This window comes from Camponotus vicinus, unplaced genomic scaffold, assembly GCF_025532165.1.
Source record: "Camponotus vicinus isolate PSW18456_S1 unplaced genomic scaffold, iyCamVici1.0 SCAF_6, whole genome shotgun sequence".
In the NCBI taxonomy this organism is placed as follows: Eukaryota; Metazoa; Arthropoda; class Insecta; order Hymenoptera; family Formicidae; genus Camponotus; species Camponotus vicinus.
Window position 1 is genome coordinate 1,850,168 of NW_028141978.1, and position 26,864 is coordinate 1,877,031.

A 26,864-nucleotide genomic window follows, 5' to 3' on the forward strand; every position below is an offset into this window, starting at 1 on the left:
TTCGATTTATTATCGACAAGTATATATAGTACGCATTCTTTCAGTAAATAGAAACTGTCGACATATGTTTATCGCACACATTAAATGAAACCAATGGCGTTCAAACTAAATATTGCACAATCTCTTTTATTATATATGTTATATTCCTTATTATACTTTTGCGAAAATAATGCGCGATATTTTAGTCTCGATAATGCTTTATTTCTGTTGAAAATTTAAAGAAAAATGTAGAAAAATATTTATAAATTGTCTCGACGACAACATATTGCTTGAAATTTTGAAAACTTTATGACTCTGATCAAGCATTTTTCAATATCATCCAACGTCTCGATAATCCTAACGTTCTTTCTACGCATCCTTGGCGCATCCTTCGTCACTTTCGTCGAGATTTCCATTCCGTTTCATGTGATCAATGTCGAAAACACGTCGAGTACACTTCTGTGGCATTCTGGATAAAGAGTGTGGCAGTTTCCACCTTCCACCTGCTCGCCCAGCTGTTCGGCCGCCCGATACTCCTGATCCCCGTATTCGTCGTATTCTTCCTGGGTACTGGAGGGTCTGGAATCACATGGAGTCTTTGCATATGTTACATCGTAAAAATCATTAAAAAATTCAAAAATTATCAATGGATGTGGATATAGAACAAATATATCGGAATTATGGGGAATATCGTGGATGTATATACGCTTATATCGGGAGAACTCTCCGGGCTATGTATTTGCGGTATTTGTTAAATACCGCGTTACCCCCTCCTATTGCAACATTATATTCGCGTGTAATTGACACGCACGAGTGACTGGTGTGATGCAGAGCGACCAATCGATTTCTTTCGCTAACAATGTGTTTCAAATAATTATCGATAACAAATATATTTTTTTATAAGTGAAATATTCAAGGAGATAAGTATATGATGTATATTAACATAATCATTTTGTAAAGTTTTTCAACTGAGAATTCAGATCGAAATGAATAATGAATTTGAGTTAATAAAAATTAAAAAATTTTAATGAAACTCACTTGTATTAGTTCTTTAAAAAATACACATTAATTTAAAATATATATATCTGTAAAATTCAAGAAACTCTATTATTTAATTCTGATATGTTAATTTAATTTTTTTTGTAATTTATTTTTGTAAAAAGAAACTTGCAGCTCTCGAAATAGATACAAAAATTGTTTTCAAAAATAATACATTATTTACCTACCTAAGAAAAGTCTGTACTAACTGTCCTAGTAATCCGTGATGAATGTCAAACGGAACATATGCTACTTCGCAAATAGCTCTTAGCAAACATTCTTTGCCACCAAAACCGTATAGAGCTATCATCTTTTCAAACATTTTGTAAAAACTCCATCTGCTTTTACTAGCTCTTGTGTAATACACTCCTGGTTCTGTAAAATCCGTGGCATTAGTCGGCAAGTTGTACAATATTTTCGCAAATACACCCACGATTACGCTTTCGCGATCCAGCTGCAACGGAGTGCCCAGGCCAAAGATCAGCTGTAAAAGCATAATCAATAAGTGATAGTGAAAACAATCATGCCATAATCATCGCATCTCATTATTTTTGCTGGCGATATAACGATATTATTTCTTTATATTGCAAAATATCTGAAAACTACCGGATGTTATTTTAAAAAAAGATTCTTTGATCGATTTAAAGTCGATTTCTAGTGAAAATATCGAGAAAGTCATCGTTTATTGTAATTTTCCAATTTTTCACACTACATATATATATCCTTGTAATTAACAAATCTTGAATAAAATTTTTATTAAAGTAAATTTCGCTTTAAATTAAATGAAGAGCGAATTTTTGCTATTCATTTGAAATTTATTTTGCAAGAAGTCTTTTTTCTTTAATCGCTTGTAACTTAAAGATTCTTAATGCCTCAATATTTTCGTTAAAAAAAAGGCGACTCCAAAATTGGTTGACGAATCCGTCATTAAAAAGACACACACATACAATGATTTGGGAACACTCGGTATACGATAGACTCGCAATGAATCCCGAACGATCGTACGAAGTTCATCCAATTTCCGCGTCGGGTTCGCATGCGAGCCCCGCCCCTCGTATGAATTTCCGATAAAACCGCAAATTTCCGCATGGAATCGCGTTCCGCCGCCGAGTATCTGGGCGGCGAGTATCTCGGCCCTCTCACCGGAAGAGAAAAATGCGCGCCGACGAAAAAAGGGGGCCGACACGCAGTATTTCTCCTCTCTTCCCCTCTCCGGCCGGTAAACAATGCCGCCTGTCCGCACCCGACATTATGCGCGAATAATTGATTGCGAACGTATCGTACGAGCGTAATTCCGGCGCGAATATCTCTCGCCAATCCAACTAATCCCTTTGCATTGGAAATGCGAGCTATTATCAGTTAATATAGCCGATAGAGACTTGACCAAGAGAATTCTTCAAGTTAAATTAAAATATATGTTGAATAAAAACTGCCAATTATGAATATTATAAGGATCGAAAATATGTGATTTTTTAATATTTTTAAGATTTCACGCTAGAGATAACGTGAAAAATGGAAGGAAAAATCTCCAGAGGTTCAAACTACCGCTGAAACCATGAAATTAATACGCTCATAATTTTCGGTGCAATCTTCTTGTTCTTCAGAAATCTAAATGAAAAGTTTGTTTACAGACTAACGAGATGTATTCTCTCATTACACGTATTTGCTGAATAAATGTGTTTCGAAGCTACGGAAAGCTTGTTAATCTTGGGCAAACGTAGTATTCCTCGCGCATGTGTGTTCACAATGGTAATGTAAATATAAGAATAAATACTCTCGCTTGCCGTATTGAAAATGTGTTCTCCAAACACCATTTTCTGACTTAAATCGTCGGTCCGATTGATTTGTCTCTAATTAAAACGCGGATAATGAAAACCGTTCTGCGCTAGCTTTAATCTGTCAACAGATTCATGGAATGTATCGATTTCGTTCGCTCAAGTAATCTCGTAGGCACGATGTATAAAAAACTCTCCTCACCAATCTCTACGACGAATATCTCGTTAAACTGTCCTCTCCAGACGCCAAAGTACGAGTTTCTCTGGAAATTCGCGGTTTTATCGAAATTCATATACGCGTCCACGAGAGACTATTCACATAGAAACGTTTTATAAGTATGCGTATAGTTTATCTCTCTTCTGTAAGTTCTCTTCCAACCCTCTCCTCCGTCAACTGTCGTGGAAATTGAATGAACCACGAAAGTTGGCGTTGTATGCGCCGGACTGTCAAAACGGCCATCTAATAATTTTCCGGTGACGTCATTCGCGAGAGGCGAATAATTATTCATGTCGTGAATGAAAAAACTCGTGGCGAATAACGATTTTTCGTGCTGGTCGATTTTCTTCGCGCCATTTGTTCAAAGGCCGAGACCATCGCCGACGTGCGAGACCGTTGTGGTGTTTTCATGGAAACACGCTGTCCTGAAAATTGGATGAACGACGAAGGGTGGAACGCGCACGAAAGGGTTGTGTATATTCATTTTCACGGACAAGCTTAACGAACGGCCGTTTTAATTATTCGAATAATAAAAACTACGCGCTAATCTATGTGGATGTTGCGATAAAATATAGTGTAATTATAATATTACTTCAAGATACACATATAATTTACGAAACTTTTTTCAAATAAAGTATAAAATTCTGTACATGTATAACTTTTTAAATAGATAATCAATGATTAATTAGTGATATCAATAATAGGGGAGACGCGATTAATCGATTACGTACCAGGAGCGTGGCTGGGTCGGGAAAAGTGAGACTCCTTTTCATTCTGCGCTGTGAAATTTGTTCGCTCGTGCTGTTTACACGAGTGTCGCTCGCCAGGAGACATCCACTGATGTTGATCGATTGACAGAACAGGAACAGAGCGAGAGCGATCGACGCGATCATTTTCCCAGGATTACAGTCTCAATGAGACGATTCCCCGACGTGATTAAGCTCGACTTCGTCGCCGATTCCGAAGACGGCGAACTGCGAAAGCATCGTTTTCGCGCGCGCGGGAAACCCGTTAAACATCCCAAGTCGCAAATGTTTGCTCCGGTTTCCGGGAGTCGAATTGCGGCCGGGTTCGAAGACCGTTTACGTAATCCGACGAGGAGCAAGCAATTTCCACTTCCTCCCCACCGTCGACGCATGCATAATGAGGCCAGTTTTCGTATAATGCGCTTCTCCGTCTGTAAACGCCTCTCGGACAAATATTTGAAATCTCGCGCTTACACCAGCGATGTAATCGTGCGAAGTTACATGCAACGTGTCTCCATTAATAAGTCAGGTTTCGCATCGCGTCGCGAAATTTTTTCGCGCGTCTGTCGTGTAAATTAAATATTCGTCGGAATGAGAAATAGCGCGAAGGAGCGAATGAGTATCTCGACGGAGTTGCTTTAACGGGTCGTTATTGCTGTAAGAATTATTAACGCTACGAGAGATAAGCGTGCTTTATTAATCTTTTTCCTAATTTCTACTCGAACGAATAAATAAGATAAACTTAAAAATAATTACGCGATAATCATAAGCATCCAATCTAATTCTTATTGTTGGATAAATTGTTTTATAATCTATGTAAAAGAGAAAAGTATAATAGAAAAAATTAGAAATTGCTACAAATTTTGATAATTCTCGAATTATATTATTTCTCTCATAAAATTATTCATGTTTCGAAAATGGAATTTTCTCTAATAATTAATTTCTCTATTAATTAATTTCTTTAATTCTGTTCATTTATAAGTACGTGTGTCAAAAAAACGTTTCATTTAAAAATCTTCTGGAAAATTTTCGCTTTAATTTATTTCTTCTCGTTATAACAGTCTTTTTTACAGCCGATATGTCATACATGGCTGCAGTAACCATTTTCCTTCATGTGATATTCGAGACGTTCCTCTCTCTTTCGCTTTAAAAAATCGGCGCCAGCTTCGCGAATCCGTTCGCAAACTGTCGAGTGCCAAAGCGAGTTCAGTGACCCTGCGAGCCGCTAACAGGAAAAAAATCTATCGGAGAACCGCAAAAGAAAGAGTACATTTGCGCTCCATTTCGTTATGATATCGTCTTAATACGGCACCCAGGACGAATGGATCGGCACTTTGCCGATAGCGTCGCGAAAGAAAACTCGATAAGAACGGCGCGAGAAGCCGTAGCCGACTCGGGTCCAAATCGAAGTCGTATTATGTGAAAAAGAAAGAAGAGAAAAGGAACGAAAATCTTTGAACGGAAAGAGCAATATCTTGAAGTCCGGCCTAGCTTAAGTTCATCTGGTGGTGTCTTCAATCGCACGCAAGAGGAACTGTATTTCGTGAAACAGCAACGCAACATTGGTCTTTCTCAAAACAATCTCCGAGGATTGGCTACAATAAAAAGACCAAAAGTAGATTTTTTTGATTATATAAGAAGAGGAAGATGGAGGAAGGCTTGCTTAAAATATACATATCGCTTCCATTATTTTGATGAAATAAAAGGAAAAAAACAGATAAATTTTTTTCTGATTATTCACGGTATCAGCTGCAAGATGGATAATTTTAAATTTAGATTCTCTTATCTCTCATAAATAAAAATATTTTTTTTCCATGGCCGTAAAATCAAGAATCACTCGCTTTCCTTGCTTCTGATCTTTACAACTTTATTTTCGACGATGGGTGGCAATGAATATCTCGCGATTCTTTAAACGAACGATCCCAATAAAATCTTGACGCGATATTTGTGCGAAGATAAATGATAGATTGCGATCGCGTGAAGAAAAATGATTGACGTGTAACGAGAAGAAAGAAATTTCATTGTGGAAAGATCAGTCTCTCGTGAATCTCAGAACACATCGTAAAATCTTGGCTAGTCCGCGATTACTGGCGTTAAATCGAATCACAGCACGAGCTCAAAACTCACCTGCGTGTTATGTACATAAACTCACCTTTGAAACAGAGACTGAATACAAAATGTGGCACGTGTGCTGTGTCCACAGTCGGCCATGTACGGCTGAACAACGTTCATTCATCCGCGAATCCTTGACGAAAAATGAAGATTCAACTCGACAAAAGAAATATTTATCCTTCGGCGAAGTCTTCGTATTATTCTACAATGTTGAGTTGATGAACGTTTGCATTCCCATCTCGCATTTAATGATATAAAATCGTCGTAATGCGCTCTTGTAGATTATACAATTAAAAAAAATGCGGCGTTGTATAACTAATTAGCCATCCTGTCACGGAAACTTTATCTTTGAAATTAAACAGTTGAAATTATAAAGGTACATCCTTAATAGCGTGGCAGGCAACATTTCCGCGGCTTCGATCATTTCTCTTTATATATTGGGAGAGTCTGGGTTTATACAATGCACAAAATCAACGCTGGGAGAAAAATAAATGGTTACGTAACAGAGCACGCGGGGTATTTCTGAAACAAAAGAAGACGTATGCGGGGTCAGTTTATCACGCTGGTCAACAATGGGGGTTATCGGGGGCTCCATTTTCCGCAGTAGCCCGGTTGTACGTGCCACTTAAAACGAAAATTGAAAAAAATATCCATTGTTCGCGTCAGCACCTTAGAAGTGCTTGAAATGAATGATTAAAATAAACCTAAAGTAGAACAAAAGCATTTGGATTCTTTCGCGCGATGCACCGTTACATAAATTTCGTTATAAATAATTGTATACGATCTGTTAAGTTGTAATTTTACGAAATAAATGATTTTTTTCGATGCGAATTTAATATTAATTGTAAACATATTTATCGTTCATTATAATTTATGTTAAAACATTTTGACGTCTGTAAGATCGTTAAATTTCCATTACGTGAGTCAGAACTTGTTTGTCGCTGATCGATAACGAACCTTTCTGGACAATCCAGAGAAAACGGTTGGGGGTTGATTCGTTTCTTCTTACACTTGCCCCAACGATGGGCGAACAAGGATATATACCCGAGAAGGGTAGGTTTTATTACATCGTTCTGGAGTTGTAATTCAATTTCGTGGCAGAATACACGATAATACATTCCACGGCAATACAGCCAAACCAATTGCTCCGTCCACTCGATAAGGACAAATGGTTCTAGTTATCCACAAGATTAGAAAATGGCAAATTACTAACAATACGTAATTCTAATAAAATTAATAAGTTATATAAAAAGGTCGCCTTATATGATCTATAATTTGCGGCAATATGCAAGACAGAATTCAATTTATTATAATTCTCTTACATTTTTATAAATTTTTTTCTATTACACAATACATAAAATTATAAATAGAATTCTATCCGAATGTTATTATGTATTATCTGAAACTTTACAAAAATTTTATTAACAGAGATGTAAATTCAATCAGCTGCTAATAGAGTGAAGTAATATAATTGAGATAATAAAATAATTTCATGTAAAATAAAGGCGATATGCAAATCCAGCTAGCTCAATTTTTGTAGAGTACCATTCTCTTTTTATCACCGTCTCCATGAAGCTTTGACCTCCTGTCGAGGACACACTGCTTATTGCGTTTTTTATTGCGTGATTACCAGCACAACTCGGATTATCCGATCCTATTTTTCATGTCACGTTTTCCTATCTGGATGCCATAATATTGAGATTCTCTCACGCTTTTCCGAAAATCTATTCTTTTACTTTATAATATATCGAGGTCCTTTATTACTTTCTAAGAATCTTGCACTCTGCGTATTAATATACGATTATTAAAAATTACTTTACATTTCTTTTTTATGTATTTATATATATTTACAAAAATTGAAAAAGATTAACAATTAATATTAATGTGAAATTTAATGTGATACAAATTTTGATTCTTTAATTAATATTAAATTTAAATTAATTTTTTAATTTAAATTAATATTAAATTAATTTTAATTCTTTAATTAATATTAAATTTATGTCGCATCAAAATCAATACGATATCGTATCGATTTTGTCCCGCTCAAATCAGTCTCTTTTGATATTATCGTAAGATTTATCATCACAACCAGTGTTTGCAGAGCAACCAGTGCACATAATATAAGGTGGAACGTGTGTTGGTATAGAAATAAGTTACGAGCTCCGATCGCACGATCGCGTCCGATCTAATATTACAAATATTAAGGAACAGGACAATGGCGGCAGGACGAAAGTGAATGAAAAAGAACGGTGAAAAGGAAATCGTGAGAGGGAGATACGCGCGGAAGCGAAAAATATATAAAAGTCGCGTCCAAACGCGATTGGAACGTGACGCAGTTATTGGGTTTGTTATTGCCAATATTCTCGTTCGACAACAGGTGCATGCGAGGAGAAAATGACCGGTTTGAAATTTATAGAAGCCAGAGAAATCGGCTACTAATCATCACGCGGTGCAACACAACTGTTATTAAAAAGGATAGTTCGTTTGCGTCTCCAATCTCCAGCAATTTTTTCACTGTATTCTCGTTCGAAGACTTATATCGGAAATACTTTGGAGAGCAACGTGTTACATGCATATAACTCAAATTGAATTTAATTTAATGAATTGCGTAATTTCAGCAAATGAAGTTTTGCGAATGAAAATTGTTAAGAACGTTTGCTTTTTCACAATAAATCATAAATAAAACTCTTTCTTGCTTTCTTTATAATTATTAATTAATGTAAATTAAATGTCAAATATTTCGTATTAAAAATAAAAAAAATTACGATAAGTATTACCTTTCAACTGTGCGATAAAAAAAGTATCAATCGATTCTGCTGTCACGATAGAGATTGCGCTAGATTTCTAGAGATATAATATAAATAGCTTTATGATATAGCGCTAAGACGCTAAAGTAAGAGCACTTCTCACGGAATGGCACAGTTATTTTAATAGATTTCGGTAAAATAATCCAAGAGGCTTTCCGTGCATTCGGGATATAAGTTGTCGCAGTTGCTAGGATCTTGTTGTCCCGCGATCTCAGCGGCGTGATATTCTTGATCAAAAACATCCCCGTATGATTCAGATGTAGTGGAAGGCCTGAAATATTTATACTATATCAGAATATTGTATTATACTTTTAAAATTTATGACTTTTATTTTGCAAAAATGTATCGTGCAGAACGATTATTATAAAAAATATTAATAACATAACGTTGTTCAATAAAATAAAATAAAATCTGCTATTATTATAATAAGAAACTTGCCTCATAACATATATCTATATGTATATTTTGTAAGCATACACGTGAGTTCGGATACGCCGCATAATACGGTCATGCATGAATTAACCGCGTTCCTAAGCTGCGACAATGGTACAGTAAAACATAACAGTTCCTTAATCGCACAGCTATGCTAGGCTCAGCGAAGATAATTCCAAGAGACTACTTGTCGGATTAACGCTTACGTGAGGAAAATATGAGCGAGTTGCGCCGTCAGAGTGTGGCTTCGTCCGAAAGGCATCGTCGCGGCCTCGCAAATGGTTTTTAAGAGGCAGGCTTTACCAGAGAGCGTAGATTCGAAGACCGACTCGAGGATCTTGTAGCATTCCCATCTGGATATCAGTGATGCTTTATCCGAAAAAATAATAACAAAGATGGAAAAGAAATATATATGAGAAAGATGGTATTAATTTTATAAATATAAAATTAAAAATATATCATTAATTTTCTTTCTTTTTTTTAATAATTATATTTCTTTTTTAAATTGTTTAGTTTCAAGTACAGTTGATTTCGTAAATTATTTATTAAAATATAGTATGGCATTTTTTTGTAGAAAGACTTTTTTAAAGTCTAATAGATAGATATAAAGAGATATAATAAATTAATAATTATTTTCAGATATATAGTAATATTACTATACAATAATACTTTATAGCATAGAAAAAGATGCAGATAAATAAATAAGATATTCTTTCTATAAGAAAATTAATGATAGATAATTTTCTTTTAATTAAAAAATATTTATTTTTCACCATATAATCTTCTTTTAAACTTGAGATAATGTACTTGAGATAACGTTGAGATTAATCTATATATGAATTGTTACATTTTTTACATCCAGTTTAATTGAGATAAGATTTGATTATGATATTACGCATTGTATGAGACTCTTTATATTATTATCAAAAACGATTAATATATTATAAGAGAGATATTTTCGAGAAATATTCTTAAAGATCGCGTTAAAGATCATAATTCTTTATAAATTTAATATATAAGTAAGAAGATAGTAGCGACGAAAGAAATAAGAAAATATCCAAGCTGAGTTAGGTTTGGATTAACTAGATCAAAGTGAAAATGAGAAAGTTTTTCGATAAAAGAGTAAAATAATATCCATTATCGTAAGATAAACACGCGACAAAAGTAGCCTCATTAAATATATATTAAATATATGTGTAAAGGGGAAAAAATCTTCATCTTATTCGGTCTTGTCAGATTTCGAAAAACAAAATTTCATTCAAAGGATTTCTCGATATATTTTATATGTAATGTTACTTTTATATGCAACGATACTTTATGAAATCTCGAGTTTTCTTCAACATTTCTTTTCTTTTCGAATATGTATCGATTCGAGAAGCAGAAAGAAAAAAAATCTTTTCCATAAAAATATTCAAAAGCCACGAAACATCTGAATGACTCGAGACAAAAACTTTATTTTAATTAATTAAATAATTAAATGCACATTGGGCGCAATCAATTATAAAGTTGAGGATTTAAATTTATTTCCCTCTGCTTTTTAACGCAATGATTAAAATTTATTTAACATGAGAAAAATTGATGTGATTATAATATTCTATAACAAAGCAACGAATAATGAAATAGCATTACAAGATAGCATGATGATATGACATATGTTTTTCTGTTGGAAGATGAGAGAAGAACGAAAAGAAGTCTCTAAGAGTAGAAGCTATCGATAAATTAATTAGTTTCGCACCCTTTGCAAATAAAGAACGTGATACCTTTCGCGTTTGACGGAGAAGCGTCATTCTCATCAGGCTCGACACGGCGACTGATCGATCTGTCATAGCGGACGTATGGATCCGTCAAGTACGAGGCGTTATAGGGCAGGGCGTAATTAAATTTCAACACATAGCCGATAATCATGCTGACGTCAACTTCCATGGGTAAACCGAGGCCGAGGATTAACTGGAACGGTTTTCAAATATAGGAAGGTGTCATCGATCGTTTGCCACAACCAGAGATCGAATCACGCCCTTCACCCTCTCGCCCTCTTCCTCTCCCCTCCCTCCTTTCCAACACCGATCGAGATTCAATCGCACGAAATTAGATCGGAAAATGGGTGTCTCTCTCGAAACTCTGTGATTCGAATAACCGACGATCGCGAACATCTATCAAACACGTCGTTCACTATCGAGAGTTGTATGAAATGATTCGAACAACAAAACGATTTTTACTTAACTTTTACTTAACCTCGAAGAACTGAGAGTAAATCTTGTAAAAAATTCTATAATGTGCTGTTCAACTTAAATAAATTTGGATACACTTAAATATTTATTTAAAATGTCACATCGAATAATTCTAATTATTATGTAATATTTCAACAACGTTTCAATATCCATATGTCAATTCAATCAATCAATCAAGAAAGAGCGAAATATTTGATTGAAATTTGAATGAAAATATAAAAATAATTATAATATATTTTTATTGAAAATAAAAGAAAAAAAAATAAATTCGAATAAATTAATTTATTTAGCAATAAATTTAGCAATAATCTTTAACAATAAATATCGTGAAAATGAGACATGATCTATTTATAATTTCTCACGTATTCTATCGCGTATTTTATTTAAGAGAAATCTTTGAGTGTACCTGAACTCTCGTTGCCGCGTTGTCCCCAGGTGGCGGGTACACCAAATATCTCTTATCGCGGGCAAACTTGCCGCTACTTTGAGATAAAGTGACAGCATAAATATCATGAAGGTAGACACACAAGATGGCCAGCAAGAATTCACGGGGGATTCGCATTCTTAAACTTTAGCGAAACTGACAATTTAACGCCCGTCAGTCGAACGGCAAAGGTAGTCGAACGTGCCAATTATCGCAATTAATAGTTAGCAAGTTAGCCGACCACTGCGAGTTAACCGGATAATGAACCAAAAAAGCTTTGCCTCTGTAAGATTTATACCGATGACACGTACAAGAATGAATTGAAAGAATAATATGAAAAAATTATTAAAAATAATGTAATAATCAATTATTAAAAATAATATAAGATCCTTTGTGCATATGAAATGCGTTTGTTTGTGTATTTAAATTTTATTGCGTAATTAAGTGCATCAGATGTTCTCTCTTCCCTAAAATGAGTAATTTGGGCATCATCATTACTGTCATTTAATGCAGTAGTTAATGCGCAATTAATCTCAGCGACATAATCACTTTGAAAGGATTTTGGTCATCCACAACTCAATAAATTTACGCGAATAGCTTGTTCGAGAGCGGATTAATACTCGCAATTCAAAGACCGTGACGTGTGAATCAATAGCACCGCGTGGAAAATCTTCTTATGGTTTAACAGAATTGATGAGAATAAAATTAAAGTACGTACGCGAAAGTTTTATTATAATAAATTCCGCGGAGCGAATAAGAATGCATTATTCAGCTGATCAAGAAGCAATGAATTAAAGACTTGAGTTCGAAAGTGTTTCTAAAGAAATTTACGAAATGCTCGAAAGTAAGTGGATATTATTATATTGGGATGTATTTTTAATTAATCTAATTAATAACTTTCTTTTATTTATATATTTGTTCTTGTTGAAATTATAAAATTTAACATATTTATTTAGTTTAAATATTTTAACTTTTCTTCCTATAAAAATATCTAAAATTCATTAATCTTGAAAATATATATATGCATCAACAATTCTTTTAAAATTAAAAAATATTAAATCTTAAAAAATATTTTGCAATAATTCAAACTTTAAATAATTTTCATTACTTTGTATCTTAATTTAAGAATGTACATTAAATTTTAATTTAATTTAGAATTTTACGTAGAATATTAATAAGTCATAAATTATTTACTATGGAAAGATGTATTCCAGATTGATTGATAAAATCATATATCGCATAAAATGATATCTGTAAAATATGTTACATAATCTTTTTCAATAATTTAAATATAATATAAGTATATATTGTAATAAAATAGTAAAGATATAATAAAAATCATATGATTTTTGAATAATACGTAAATGCTGAGAGATTGAAGGGAAGCTTGGGTTATTAAATTTTTATAAATATCTAATAATGTCGAATTACATGATGCGAAACATGACGTGCATTGTGTTAGAATTTATGCGCGATGCAGCTCTCTGTCTCTCTTTCTCTCTCTATAATCACAGGAAAACATGTTTGGATATAAATTTTTGTCGACGGTAGGTAGGTATTGAAAAATGTTCGAGGGATTAAAGTTGTTCGAGATCATGAAAGCACCCGCTATTTAAAAAAGCTACGCTCGTCGACCCACTTTCGAAGTATGTATCCTCGTGCCGCGTTTCGCGGGGGAGAGAGATGGGGTCGATGATCGTTAATATCGAAGCAGCTAGTAATAACAAGTGACCGGTAATTCTGCCTCCTTTGCCATTTTCCGCTCGATATTAAAAATCGGTCGATTGCGTCAATAATATCGCTCATTTCATATTCCAGGAGGAAGGATAAAATGTACTTGACGAAAAATTCAATAAATGCGAATGAGAATAATATACGTTTCGCATTTCATACATCGAGTGATTGCCAATTGTAGCACGACGTTTTATTCTCTTTCGCGTATCTCCTGAAGAAAATCTTGCGCGTGTGTAACAGAAAATATAAACACATAGAGGGACATCGCGAGCAGGATATTTCCTTCCCTTTATTTTTGCCGCATTCCTATGAGGTTGATTATACTGAATGGAAGAGTGGCGGGACGATATCGGCTCGTCGGAAGGACGGTAGAATATTCTAGGGAAGGGTAAAAAAAGTAACCGAGGGGGAAACGTGGTTATGAAAGGTGATTATCGAAAAACTCGGTGTGTTAGCTCGATGAAAAGCCCAACCGCCGACTGGGAAAACTGTCTTCAATCCTCCGGCCCGGAACGGGCAGTTTAATGCAGCGCATTTCACAGACAGCGGATAGCTGACGTCTAGAAAATCTCATAATGGTTAAAGGAAAAGCGAGGCTCGATTTCCATAAGCACCACGAACGATGTTGACGAAGATTATCCCGGCTTATTTTTCTTGCCCGAGAGATTCAAACGTGCGGCTGTTTTCGCTCTCGCGTTCCTTTCAACGTTTTTTTGTACTTTAATTTCTCAATAATAATTTTTAATGCAACTAGAATCGATTCGATTAGTACCACTTTAATTGAATGGATTAATTTTTACTTTGTGATAATTTAATAATATTGAGAATCTTGTATTTTTCTCTATATATTATAATTTCTTGCTAGATTTTCTCTATCATTCTTTTTTGATTTCACAGGTTCAATCAGACATTCGTTTTCTTTTATGGCAAAGAATAATTGTGTAAATCCTTTGTTAAAATCTGTAAACATAAATCGTTCTTGACAAACAACTTTTGTTATAAAGTAATGTATTTTGTTGGATCGATACAAATGCAATAAACAAACCCTGTATCTATGAATGGCACTGCATCCTGTACACCAAATATCGTTGGATCTCGATCAAAGTTTTATTTTTGTTGCACAAGAGATTTATTTGCGGCAGAGCTTCTGCGCTAAGCGCGACGAGCGAACAATGCCTAATATTTTCTCATAAGCAATCATATAAAATCCCATAATCGCGAGAAGGAAGGAAAACATCTTGGTAAATACCTTCTCTCTGCGTCAAATGAAAGAAAACGAGTGGGAAGAAAAACGATCGAAACTTTTTTCCAGCTTGAAATGTTTCCAGCGACGTAAGCTCCATTGAGGATCATTTATCTTTTCTCAATACAACGGAATATTTCCGACATCCCTCAAACATAAGCAAAACGCAAATCGAGGTTTAAGCAGTGCGCGGATTTCACAAGCAAAACTTAAAGTAAACTTTCTCGAACAAACTCTTCATGAAAGCGTTGATGCGCATTGATAAGCAGCTTCAATATCACGCAAGAAAACTATATTTATTATTATTAGTTTATTGTGAAAATATATATAAAAAATTTTCTTCCATAAATAGTTATATAGATGTAGAAAATTTTTTTCTATAAATAGTTTCTTCTCATGTAAATCGTGGATATTTAATAATTTAATTTCTCGCTTTTTTTCTCCGAAGAAAAATCTATTATGTTCAAAGTTTCTGCGATAAAGTGATTTAGAGCATCCGTTAATGAAGCAAAATGTATAGATTAATTTTAAAAATTTAAGCGCACACATATTTTGTATCGCTCTCCTTTTATAACTAATATCATAAGGATTAAGATATTATTTGATATAAAATGATTGTTTTAACGTCAGTCCTATTTAGTGTATCAATTTTTCATCAACACATGCAAGAGAAAATTTATGCGGACAAACATCGCAATTTTTCAATTCCCTTTGGGCGATCCCTTTCAATCTTTCTTGCTATCTCCGAGCACATCATCAAAGTCACCCGATTAAAATTACAGCGCTCTGCGGTCAGTTCCAGGATATTACAGACGGTTTTATTCCATTTTCAAAAAATAGTTTAAACGACTGGAGGCTCTGAACGCATAAAAAATAACATAGGATTAACTACAAAGGTCGTGAACTTTTTCAGGAATGAGTGCTTTATCCTCAAGCTTTTTATCGAATTTACACACTGCTCATAACTTTTAAAAAATATATTTCTAGAGAAACAAGCAGGTTTTTCTCTCACAGTTTTAATTACGATGCTAACTGCGATCTGATTAGAAAAGAATTTTGTAAATTAAAAATAATTCTGCAAAATTCTTACGTATTTTAAATTTTTTATTTCATCACACATCAACACTTATAATTCCAAATATGCGGTAATATTATTGCTAAAAAGAGAAACTTTCGATTTATATAATTCTCAAGTTATAGATATTTATTTTTACGCGTTAATTTTTTCTGTTCATTTCACAAATCAATATTCCGGAAAAGTTAACAGTTAAATCTTCTATAAAAGAAATTCTACATAATAATTTATTAACTGAATAGCCAAATCACGGTATTAAAAAAAGCTCGCGGTATTCAACGAATTGCAAATACACGACGATCTGCGTAATACATATTTGCCTTTAGTTAATCGATAAATACTTAATTCATAAAAGCGTCATGATTTTAAAGTGAGATAAAAATCATGGAAAATTTCATAGAAAGCTTGAAAAATTCAGTATAATATACGAGCCACCCATTTATAATATAAAAATGCAAAAAGAAGTGCGTTCCGCGAAGACAATAAAGCGTTGTTTTCACTCGTGGAAAGTCGAACGTCCCGCTTTTTCTGGCTCTGAACCGGCGATGGTGGAAAGAGGAGTGCGAAAAAATTTTGCTTGAAATTGCTGCTTTAACGAGTGAAACGACGACGTGATAGCACCGACCGGGCAAACTTTCGGAACGATCGCGAAACGGACAGGTGGACGTTCCTGGATTTTGCATACTTAGCAATTTCATCGTTGTGTGCATCCTTTACGAAGTTCTCTTTATAAATTATGCAGGAGACCCATTTTTTCTTCTTTTACGCGGGAACTCGCTCACGCGATGGTCCTTTCCTTCGGACAATAGCTATCCAAAGAGACTTCTTCTCGATTCACGGATTTTATTCACGTTATGTCAGCATGTTTGAGAAGAACTGAAAAGAATTCGAGGCCGCAGTATAACTTTTAATGCACAATTCTGCATAAGCATTATCTCGATATACGTTCAGATTTCTTCTCTTATGTTATTTTACTTTGCGATGCCACATATAGCTAATGTATATTGAATAATCAGCAAAAAAGACCAAAATTTATAACTATATCCGTTTGCTAGTCAGAGACAGAAAAGACAATAAGAATTCAATCTCTTCATTTACCTACAAAATAATTTATACTTGAAGAGCAAGTGATATTTTAAAGGCTTGAAAAAATAAATCTTTACATTAAAATTTAATTCAGATTAATTTTTTGAAGGTTCTTATAAGGTAGATTTTTAAAATTTTATTCTTGCATTCTGTAATCCACAAACGAACATTACATCGTCTAGTTTCATGCTACCTTTGGTCAGTTAGTCGATGGACGAATCTGCGGAAAATTCGCGGAACTTGCGTTATTCGGAAAATGGATTTACTCAAACGTGCAGTCTGGTGAAGTAATCGAGCGGATTGTAGTCGCATTCTGGATAAAAGGGCGCGCATTTCCCGCGCGTATTCCTACCGATCGCCTCGGCGGCATGGTACTCGCGATTCGAATAGATTTCGTATTCCTCGCTGGTCGTCGACGGCGTTAGGAGAACGTGCAATAGCTCCCCCAGGAGCCCGTGTCCTTTGTCGAAGGGATACGCTGCGGATTCGCAGACGACGCGCAACAGACAGGCTCTACCGGAGCCGAAGCGCTCCATCGTCGATTCCAGCATTCCGTACAGTGTCCATCGTGTCATGTAACCTGGAAACAAAACGAAAATTACGTGAACACAACATCTAGGTTAAATCGAATTTCTATTCCCACGTGTAAACATTACAGAAAGAATCTAAAAGCAAGGATCCGCGCGAAGATCTTCTCACAAGTTAGTTAATGCAGCTCTTAAACGAATTGTCTCTTTTCGTTTACGGTGAATACAATACATATATACAGGGTGTTTCTTAATAAGTGCGAAAATTTTAGGAGATGATTCTTCGTCGAAAATTAAGGGGAGTTTTTCATATAAACATTAAAAAGTTCTAAAAAAAAATTGAATAGGGATTGCTAGTTTCATCCCCTTATAACAATACGGGAGGATGAAAAAAATATTAATAAGTAACCTTTTGACTAGTAAAAAATATCCACCTAATTTTATTTCTTTAACTTGTTCCAAATTTGAGAAAAAAATAAAAACCTAATTTTTACCCCATTTTTGAAGGAGTGTAATTCCACGGGGAGGGATGTAGGAGTATATGTTTATATGAAAAATCCCCTTTAATTTTCGACAAAGAGTCATCTCCTAAAATTTTTCGCACTTATTAAGAAACACCCTGTATATATATGTGGACAGAGAGAGAGAGAAACAAAATAAATAAATAAATAAAAATATATATATAAATATATATAAATATATATATATATATATATAAATGGATAGATAGATAGATAAAAGTTGAAGATATATTAAAATTCCATAATATAAAGCTAGAAAAAATTGACTGTCTATTCTGTATTCTAAATATCCTCCGTATTCTTCGAATCTCTATGGGATCAACATCAGTCTCAAATCTCGTAAAAAAGAGCTGACCGTGCGGCGACTTTCGGAACGTGCGTTAATATTACGACAAGGATCGTAAAAAAAGCGTATGACAGCAAGATAGTGCAGTGTCGAGAGACCCATCAACGTTAGCGGTGCAACAGCACGTGTTTCTATTGACTTCCCCGAGAAACTGCCTCGCGGAAGTTCCTTCCGGGCGAAAATGAGGAGAAAAACCTAACGCCGATGGCGAGTTCGCCTCGTAAAAAGGGAGAAACATCTGCGGTAAACAGTCATTCGGTCGTCGCCACTAGAAATGTACGGTTGCTGTTAGTGAAACGACGAAAAAAAACGTGGGAATGTCGCTTTAAATAAGTTATAGTAAACTTAAAAACCGCATAGTACATCGTGCCAGCAAATTGCTCTCACAAAGTAGTACAAGTGCAACTTTCATGCATAAATAAAAAAAAATCATATACAAATTTCGACAATTGCACAAATTTCAAAAATTTATCCTTCGGAAATAAAGAAGAAAAAAAATCTTTATATTCTGATATATGTATAATTCTGTTTCTAATCCACTTGCAATTACATTTTTTAAGAGTGTCATTATCTTTTCAAGAGTCATTATCTTATTTTTAATCGTTGCGATAGATTATGTTGAAGAGAAAGATTATCTCTTGCAGAGGGAGAGAGGAGCCGGTCATATTGCCGCTGATAAAAATTCCAGTAGCTTCGATTTCTCTCTTCATTCTCGTTTTATTTTACGATTAAAGCAATTTTCCATAAAAAAAATGCGAGCAAAGATAGCCGGATAGGCATGCAAACTTTTCAGTATCGTATTTTATCGACAATTTTCAATAAAGAATGCGCCTCGGGCGAAGAATTCTTGTGCCCTTAATTTTTTTCTGCTACACGATACGAAAACGTGGCGATAAGTTTTCCATAAGAAATGCGAAATTAAATATGTCCATCATTTACACTGCACAAAATTAAAAAAATAAGTCCACTCCTCCGATAGAATCACTCTCTATCGATCTATTTCTTTTTAAAAAATTCGCTTTTGAATAAAGATATTATAATGTAAGATACTAGATATACTCTTAGCAAATTTTACCATGAAACTCTTATAACATTAAATGAATGTATATGAAATCTTTTTTCCGAGCGTTTTTATAAAATGATACTTTCGCTAAAAATTAAAATTATTTTATCTCGTTATTTCGCCGTTAATGACATTCTTGGATTTAAGATGATATATTTTTTTAAATATTGTATATTTCGTATAAAAAAATGTTCCGAAAAAATAGAGAGATCTGTAGATATTTTAACCATATCCTAGAAATATTCCACTTCTTACCTTCTCCTATGAATATCTACTAAACGTATAATTAATCACTCCAGAAGGGGAATTAATTACATCTCTTCATTAATATTCAGTGTTTATCTCCGCGGTTAAGTGGATAAGAGAGGAGAATCAATACCTGATATCTGAAAATATTTGAAGATACATACATCATTTCTGCCGAACATTTCTGAATAATATTTTCGACTAAAAACGTTTAATCGCTGAATCTAAACGTTTATGAAAACAAAATAAATAGAGAATATTTGTAAAAGGAGAAAAATCAATAAAATGTTATGAAATGCGCATCCACTCCTAGTGATCCTTGTAATATTACATCCCTCTTCGCATCTCTAACGAGGGAGATCTAATACCTCTACATCAATTAGCTGACATTCGCACATAAATTCACCGCTTTATGTGTTCGCGATGCTATCCCTTCGTTAATCGCGTCCCTTAAATACGTGACTCCGCACTCGTTGCGTTTCATTAAGCCGTGCGTTCGTTCCGCGCCGGGGTTTAATTACCCACGTCGCTTTCTCGCCACTATTATGCGTTTCATTATCGTCCCGTTCGTTACACTTCGTGATTTCCGTTTCGCGCATTTCCGTTCCGAGAGATTTTCCGCGAGGACGAAAGTGCCTTTGACGGCGCGATACGTAAAAAGGAGGAGGGAAAATTAAAAACGAGCGTAATCCGCGGGACTGCGTTGCACGCTCAGGGAAGAGGGGCGATAAAGGAAGGGGGAACGGGCTCATTTTTATATACACGCGCGATTAAGCCGCGACTGCACTTTACCTCCGCTCGTTGTCGTCCGCGATAATGCAAAGTCGTTCTCGGATCTCTTTAATCGTGACCGCCACTGCTGCACGAAGTCCGACGCGTTGTAGGGAAGATCATAATTGCATTTCAGCACATAACCGAGAATCGTGGATACCTCGCCCTCCATGGGCAGCCCGAGTCCGAAGAGCACCTACGCAAATTTAATTAAACGCTTGGTGCGAGAACTGTAGCTATTTCTTTGCTCCGTCGAGATACGTTAAGTCAATATTTACAACGAAGGTGATAACACTGATAATTTCCGTCGTTCACATATCACTGATCTATATCGTGGAAACGCGTGGAATATTATCTTTTTTTCAAACAAATTCAATTAGAGAATTAGGATTGTGGGAGTAATTTTTGCAAAGCTCTATGAAATTCATATTCGAGTGCGATCGATATATATGATAAGAAATATATTTATTTATTTATTTATTTATTTATTTATTTATTTATTTATTTATTTATTTATTTATTTATTTATTTATTTCAACAATAACTTTTATATAGTCTTTGTAGCCGTTTTCTTTTTCTCTTTTAAATACTTAAAATATTTAATAATAAGTAAAATATTATTAAATACTTTAAATATTATTTAAAAATATTATTAAATACTTTAAATATTTAATATATAAATTCTATTTCGAATGCGAAAAGCACGAAACAATGTAAAAAGAACAGAAATCCAATATAACAGTTTTATACAAATAAAATATACTTATTTCTCTATTAAAAGTAATATACTTTTTTATTGAAAATTATTTGATATATTGTAATATCTGTTCTCTTTTGTGACTATAAATTACAAATATATTATATGTACAATATAACATATAATATTAAAATAATATAAGTTCTATAAAAAACATGCGGAAATGGTATTTTAATATATTATCTTTATAATTTGTCAAAGTTTAATCTATAATGCATAAGATGAAATATATAGAGCGCAAATAAGGAGATTAAAAGCTCCAATCATCATATCAAACAAACGAAAATGTAATATGAGAGTAAAATCGTATGTATATGTGTAAGATTTATCTTGATTTAAAATTTTCAATGTACGTATGAAAACTGAAATAACTTGATCAAATATTATTTCGTTATAACACATACATATATACAAGTAACACTTTACTATTATTATTATTTTATCTATATTATTATTATATTACATCATTTATAATTCAAATATTACATACCTGATATTTAGTCTCGCTCTTTTTCGGATCAGGAAACAAAAGATGCCGTCGTTCTCGAAAGAAGTTTATCACTCGGTGATTCGATTCAACTTGGAATCGACAGATATACACGAGAAAAGCCGTTAATATCAAAAAAGAAACTTTCGTCATTTTACTATTCATAATCTCAGGATTTAGTTAAAACAATTGTGAAGATCGCAAGATATGACGAATCAATATCTTGGTCGCAAACTAATTAATACGGAAAGATTTCCGTGTATGCACATTAGTTAACGTTCGTCACTCATAACTGTGACAGAGACCGATTTGCATGACGTCGCAAAGCACTTCTCGATTACTCACACAAATCGACGCAAAGTTCTAAAGTCTGCAGATTGAAACGGTTTCTGCAAATCTGAGCTGTCATGCTTTGCTGGGCAGAAAAAATCTTGTAAGCTTCAGAATTCGATATTTTTTCTTTTCACTCTGTTTCGCCAGATGTTTATTGAACTCTAATTGATATAAATAATATTAGTTTTATTTATTAACAATCAAACAAAAGGAAAAGGATGTGCTTTGTTTGATTTATTAACAATCAAACAAGGGAAGTAAATTTGTAAATAATAAAATTAAATATGTAAATAATAATAAATAAAATTATGTAAATATTAAATGGAGAGAAAAGAGGAGAGAGACAGGAATATATATACATATATAGCAATTATTATGTATATTGCTTCTATATGTTTGAATAATGTTGAAATTGATTTACTTCTCGATTTTGAATTTTTTTCATTATATGTAATCCAAGACAAATTTTTGGCAATTTGTAGATTTTTCATACTTAATTTGATGCTGATATCCCATGTTGTACTATCAAAGATGGTGAACTCGGATATCGCAGAAATATTGCATCGGCCGATCAGAAGCCTGACATTTCCTGAAAACAGTAATATGGGTGTGAGTATAAATACATATTTAAAACAATAGTTAAAATATGTCATACATTAAGATAAAAATTATAATCATATTAGTTAGCAATTTATTTCTATAGATATAAAAAATATTGGTAAAAATAATTTCCTCTATATTGCAATCATATTTTTACGTTTTTTTCTTTCTTAGAATTTATAAATTTTTTCCTTAGCATCATTTCTTATTATTCGTTAAAAAAATATCGATTTCGGAGAATGAGAGTTGTAAGATCTTGTTCCCTTGAAAATTTCATAATCCCGAGAAGAATCTAACACAGAAATGAAATCGCTCGACGATCATGCGATTAATGTTTTCACAGATCTTCGTCGCTATCGCAGTGCCGCTCGAAAATCCGCTGAATTCTATCTCCCTGTCGTACTTCTTCGAAGCTAACTACGTTCTACCGCCGAACATAACGTACTTTGAGCCCTGGACGGAGCTAAAAAGGAAAAAGCGGACTATCGACAGAGCCACGATCTATCGAGTTCTGGAAAGTAAATTCGAGAGGCAAGTTCGCAAACAGACAGCCATACGTTACGAGTTGGCCCCCTTTTTCCTTCTATAATTCCTTGTGTAATCCTTTCGCGTTACTTTATGTTTCTTCTAAGTCCTGGTACAATCTATCTATGACAATTTCTTAAATTTTCTTGAGCTCGATTCGAATTCAAAGTACTCGATCAATCTATCTTTAAATTTGATAAGATTGCTACTAGAAAATGAAAAAAAATTTAATTCTAACAATAAGCTATAATAACGGATTCAAATTATAAATCCTTCATCATTTTTGTCCTCTTATTTAAATTTCTAATTGAATCATGTTGGATTAATTCTGATTTCATGGTATACATATTGTCTTATTTTTCAACGCTATTTTGTTATATATTTTGTACATTTATGCATTTTTTTATACATTTGCATTTTATATCAAGAAATTTATATTTATATTTATCTCCAAAATAAAATCAACTTCTGCTTTCAATGACTAAATTGATAAGTCCTAGTGTTCTTGAAAATAATAATCAATTAATAAATTTGTAAATTAATACTATAAAATAATAATGTTAAAATAATTTGTAAATTAATATCGTCAATGATTTTTGACTGATTATATGATGAGATTGATCACAGCGTCCTCGATTATCGCGCGAATCATGCGTTGATCGAGACTTGAACGGGAATACGAGAATTCGATAGAAGAGAATTCTTTCGAGATGCTACAGCATCGCGACACTCGGAACAGAAATCGGCGGAGATTCGAGATAGAGAGATACAAATGTACTCTTGACTCCACTTTACGAGCATTCGGGGTGTCTGGGAATTGCGTAACATGTTTGACTCGGTATGTCGCGTGTGCATGTATGTGTGTGTTCGCGAGAATATAGGCAACGAATTATGTATGCACACATGAGTCTTCAATCCGGTATTTAGAGAATCGTAAAGCGCAAAGTAAACACGTCACGTCTCGTTCTTCCGTCGCCCATCTCCGTGCGCTTTCTTGATTTTTCTCTCTGCTTTCAGCTCCGGGAATCCCGGAAGAGAGTGCCTTCTGAGAGCGATCTGCGAAACCTCGGAATATCCGCTTCGACACAACGGAATCATCGGCGATATAATGCACGTGGTTTTCACGTAAGTCCTTGTTGTTGACGTAACAATGATGGCCGAAATTTTATAACATTGCCGATATTACATAAATCGCAAATAAAGAGAATAACGATTAAAATCATTTCTTTTCTTTTATACTTTCTTCCAATCTCTTAAATAATTTTTTCTAAAATCATATAAAGCACAAATGGAAATAAAAGCTTTATATTTCGAGAAAAGCAGCTTTTATAAATTGTTTCTGTGTACTCTGCGAAATTGGAATATCGTAAAATTTCGGCTATATATTTAAAAAAATTATGACAATCTATTAACACTTGTTAATAATAATTGTTAATAATTCAGAATAATTTTTTCATTTAATAATACGACTCTCGAAGCTCTTTGTAATTCGGAAACGAGCTGTAATGTTAAAGCAATTAACGAACTATTATACACAATAAGATTCTCGAATCTCGATTAATAACTGACAGTCTCGTCTTCCCCTCTTCTTTTCTACGATATTGTTCGGTCGACTGGCGAATAAAACTCGCTAAAGAGGAAGCACACCCAGAGAAATGATTTATTTAGAACTAATAAAATTTTGTTCAAATAAATAAATTCTCTTATTGATATATGGGCCTAATAGTACTTTATTAATTTCAAGCTTATTTACTTATTTGACTACATATTCCATGTCAACTGTGAATTTATTTGAGATACATTAAAGGTTATTCTGGGTGCAGTAGCGAAAGACATGATAATATTAGGGCGTCGGTCACATCTCACATATATATTTCGTGCAAAAAATAAAAATTTACAATGTACTTACGTATGAAGATATCCGTGTAGCTTTCCAAGCCCGAACTTTGTAAAGCTCACTATTTCGTTATCCATTTTCCTTTTACACTATATTGGACATTAACTGTTAAACACAAAAACACTGTTGAAAAAAATTACACCGTGCACGTATAACCGGACGAGAAAAATTGAAGAAAATGAGCTTACTCGCTATATACGCAGTAATATGGAATGCCAGGCAGCACCGAACAACGCACAACGAATAAGTCGTACACGCGCTTTATATGTTCTCGACGGCGCGGCGCTCGTCACAACTTCGGACAATAGAAGAGCGCTTTCAATTTAAATATCGCGTTTATTTCATATCTAAAAAATATGTCTTTACATGGCATAACTATATGTAAATAAAATTAATTAGTTGCACCAAGTAACTCTCATAGCAATCTAATAAAAATTTTGTTTGCACAAATAAAAGTATGTCGTATTCAAATAAATGGTATTCTAATGTACTAATTTATTTAAATATAATAAATCATTTCTCTGGGAGAAATTCCCGTCTGCAGGCGGGAATTTTCTCTCTTCTGCAAAAATAGAAGAAGTAGAAAAGCGCGCCGCTCGCGGGCCTTTTTTTTCTCCCGAACACAACGGCGTTCCAAGGCGCTGCAAATTGGAGCAGATACGCGCGCCGTAGAAAAGCAAATTTGGCTTCCTCGCAGCCAACCCGTCCACGCTATAGAGACGTGCATCCGTCTCGCTTCGACCCGCTTTTCCTTGCCTCGTGAGCGAATAAGCTCTCCGACCAGGAACGTATGAATAAAAGACACGAACCTGCGGGCAAAAGCGACGACATTGTCCGCCGCGACGAACGGACGAGAAAGTTCATCTTTGTATAACGCGCAAACATCTTGATAAATTGCACTTTTCGCGAAAAGCGCCGAGAACTTTCCTTCCGTTTCCCTCATATCTTATATCATATAAAAATAAAGTCTGTTGTAAATAAAAGTAAAAGCTTGTTATATTCATCATTTTCCAAAGAATGCGCAATAATATCGAAATTATGGCAAAAAAGCTCCATGTATAATATTTTCTATTAATTATAAATATACTTTAATGTCTGCAACATTTTTTTTAATCTTTCAAGACACTTTAAACGTCGTAGCATGCATTAAATCCAATCGGTTAACGGCTTTCCTCGAACTGGCAGCACGAAGTAAAAATGACGGAAAAAGAACCGCGAGTGTCATCCCTTTAAGATTCCTGTATCTCGGCACGAGAGATGCGCAACCTCACTCCCATCGCATTGTCGTTTTCATCGTCGGGGATGCGACAATGCACGATTCCCTTCCGTAGAAAATGTTTCGCGCAGAAACAGCAGGGAAAGAATATACAAAGAAGCGAGAGCTCATTTCGCATCTTCTTTCTTAACGTTGCACTCGTGCCATGCGCTGATGCATTATTACGCCCTGCCCGGATGCATCTTCATCTTTTTGACTAGCAGAAGAAACGTGAAATTACGAGGGAACTCCATCTAACTCACGAGAACAGCCGAGAAAGTCCGAATCGCTAAAAACAGTAGAAACGGAACGAAATATACGGACAGCGAAGTAACTTGTTATATCTAAAATAATTTCCCGCATTGATGTATCATGGAAAGTTCTCTCGCACGCCATTCCTTCGATATTAAAATTTTTTCCGCTGTATCTTCCAAAAAAAGAATTACTTTATAGCACGAATTACTTCGTTATTCCTGTTCGCCAGTCAAGAAACATTGAATACTCGATTCGCTTCGTAAGTAGACAACAAAGTTGCGAAGTTACGGCGCGGCCGTTCTAAATTTTAATAAAACCGGCAATAAAGTTTCGAAAGAGGAACGCCCGACGCTTTCTCTGGACGAAGGTCGGGAAGCAGGACGAT

At 34.3% G+C, this 26,864-nt stretch overlaps 3 protein-coding genes across 7 annotated transcripts in view; 1 reads left to right on the top strand and 2 right to left on the bottom strand.

The window, feature by feature from the left end:
- Positions 1-26,864, top strand: part of LOC145973901 (uncharacterized) — a 163,597-nt gene that overhangs the window by 112,327 nt on the left and 24,406 nt on the right. For 3 of the 4 annotated variants that reach the window (XM_083103562.1, XM_083103561.1, XM_083103559.1), the window contains 3 exons: positions 22,430-22,556; positions 22,891-23,078; positions 24,090-24,197. In XM_083103562.1, the coding sequence (XP_082959688.1) occupies positions 22,449-22,556; positions 22,891-23,078; positions 24,090-24,197 (404 nt within the window). In that variant the 5' untranslated portion in view covers positions 22,430-22,448. Of the gene's footprint in view, positions 1-21,958; positions 22,048-22,429; positions 22,557-22,890; positions 23,079-24,089; positions 24,198-26,864 lie in introns of those variants that run through there. The other variant, XM_083103560.1, reaches the window with a different exon arrangement.
- LOC145973579 (uncharacterized) lies at positions 402-3,900 on the bottom strand. Its single transcript, XM_083103086.1, has 3 exons — positions 3,741-3,900; positions 1,206-1,501; positions 402-558 (listed from the first exon to the last, which is right to left on the bottom strand). The coding sequence occupies exons 1-3, from the start codon at positions 3,780-3,782 to the stop codon at positions 402-404; spliced, it is 495 nt and encodes a 164-aa protein (XP_082959212.1). The 5' UTR covers positions 3,783-3,900.
- On the bottom strand, positions 7,261-25,240 carry LOC145973904 (uncharacterized). 2 transcript variants are annotated; one of them, XM_083103564.1, is made up of 9 exons: positions 25,158-25,240; positions 24,982-25,074; positions 22,369-22,536; positions 21,960-22,108; positions 21,618-21,706; positions 20,392-20,566; positions 17,249-17,476; positions 9,313-9,475; positions 7,261-8,959 (listed from the first exon to the last, which is right to left on the bottom strand). In XM_083103564.1, exons 4-9 carry the CDS (start codon positions 22,021-22,023, stop codon positions 8,704-8,706), a joined length of 975 nt encoding a protein of 324 aa, XP_082959690.1. In that variant the 5' UTR covers positions 22,024-22,108; positions 22,369-22,536; positions 24,982-25,074; positions 25,158-25,240; the 3' UTR covers positions 7,261-8,703. The 2 variants fall into 2 exon arrangements, with proteins under 2 accessions (XP_082959690.1, XP_082959691.1); XM_083103565.1 differs by lacking the exons at positions 17,249-17,476; positions 20,392-20,566; positions 21,618-21,706; ... (2 more) ...; positions 24,982-25,074; positions 25,158-25,240 and adding exons at positions 10,867-11,053; positions 11,741-11,896 and having other exon boundaries at positions 7,263-8,945.

Bases quoted from the DNA above. Each gene is read 5' to 3' on its own strand.
- LOC145973579 (XM_083103086.1), bottom strand. From the start codon at position 3,782: ATGAAAAGGAGTCTCACTTTTCCCGACCCAGCCACGCTCCTG. The intron at 1,502-3,740 runs GTACGTAATCGA...ATGCTTTTACAG, and splicing joins CCGACCCAGCCACGCTCCTG to CTGATCTTTGGCCTGGGCAC. The intron at 559-1,205 runs GTAGGTAAATAA...ATGTGATTCCAG, and splicing joins TTAGTACAGACTTTTCTTAG to ACCCTCCAGTACCCAGGAAG.
- LOC145973904 (XM_083103564.1), bottom strand. From the start codon at position 22,023: ATGACAGCTCAGATTTGCAGAAACCGTTTCAATCTGCAGACTTTAGAA. The intron at 20,567-21,617 runs GTATGTAATATT...AAATTTGCGTAG, and splicing joins AGAGCGAGACTAAATATCAG to GTGCTCTTCGGACTCGGGCT. The intron at 9,476-17,248 runs GTAGGAATACGC...TTTCGGATAAAG, and splicing joins CCATGCCGCCGAGGCGATCG to CATCACTGATATCCAGATGG.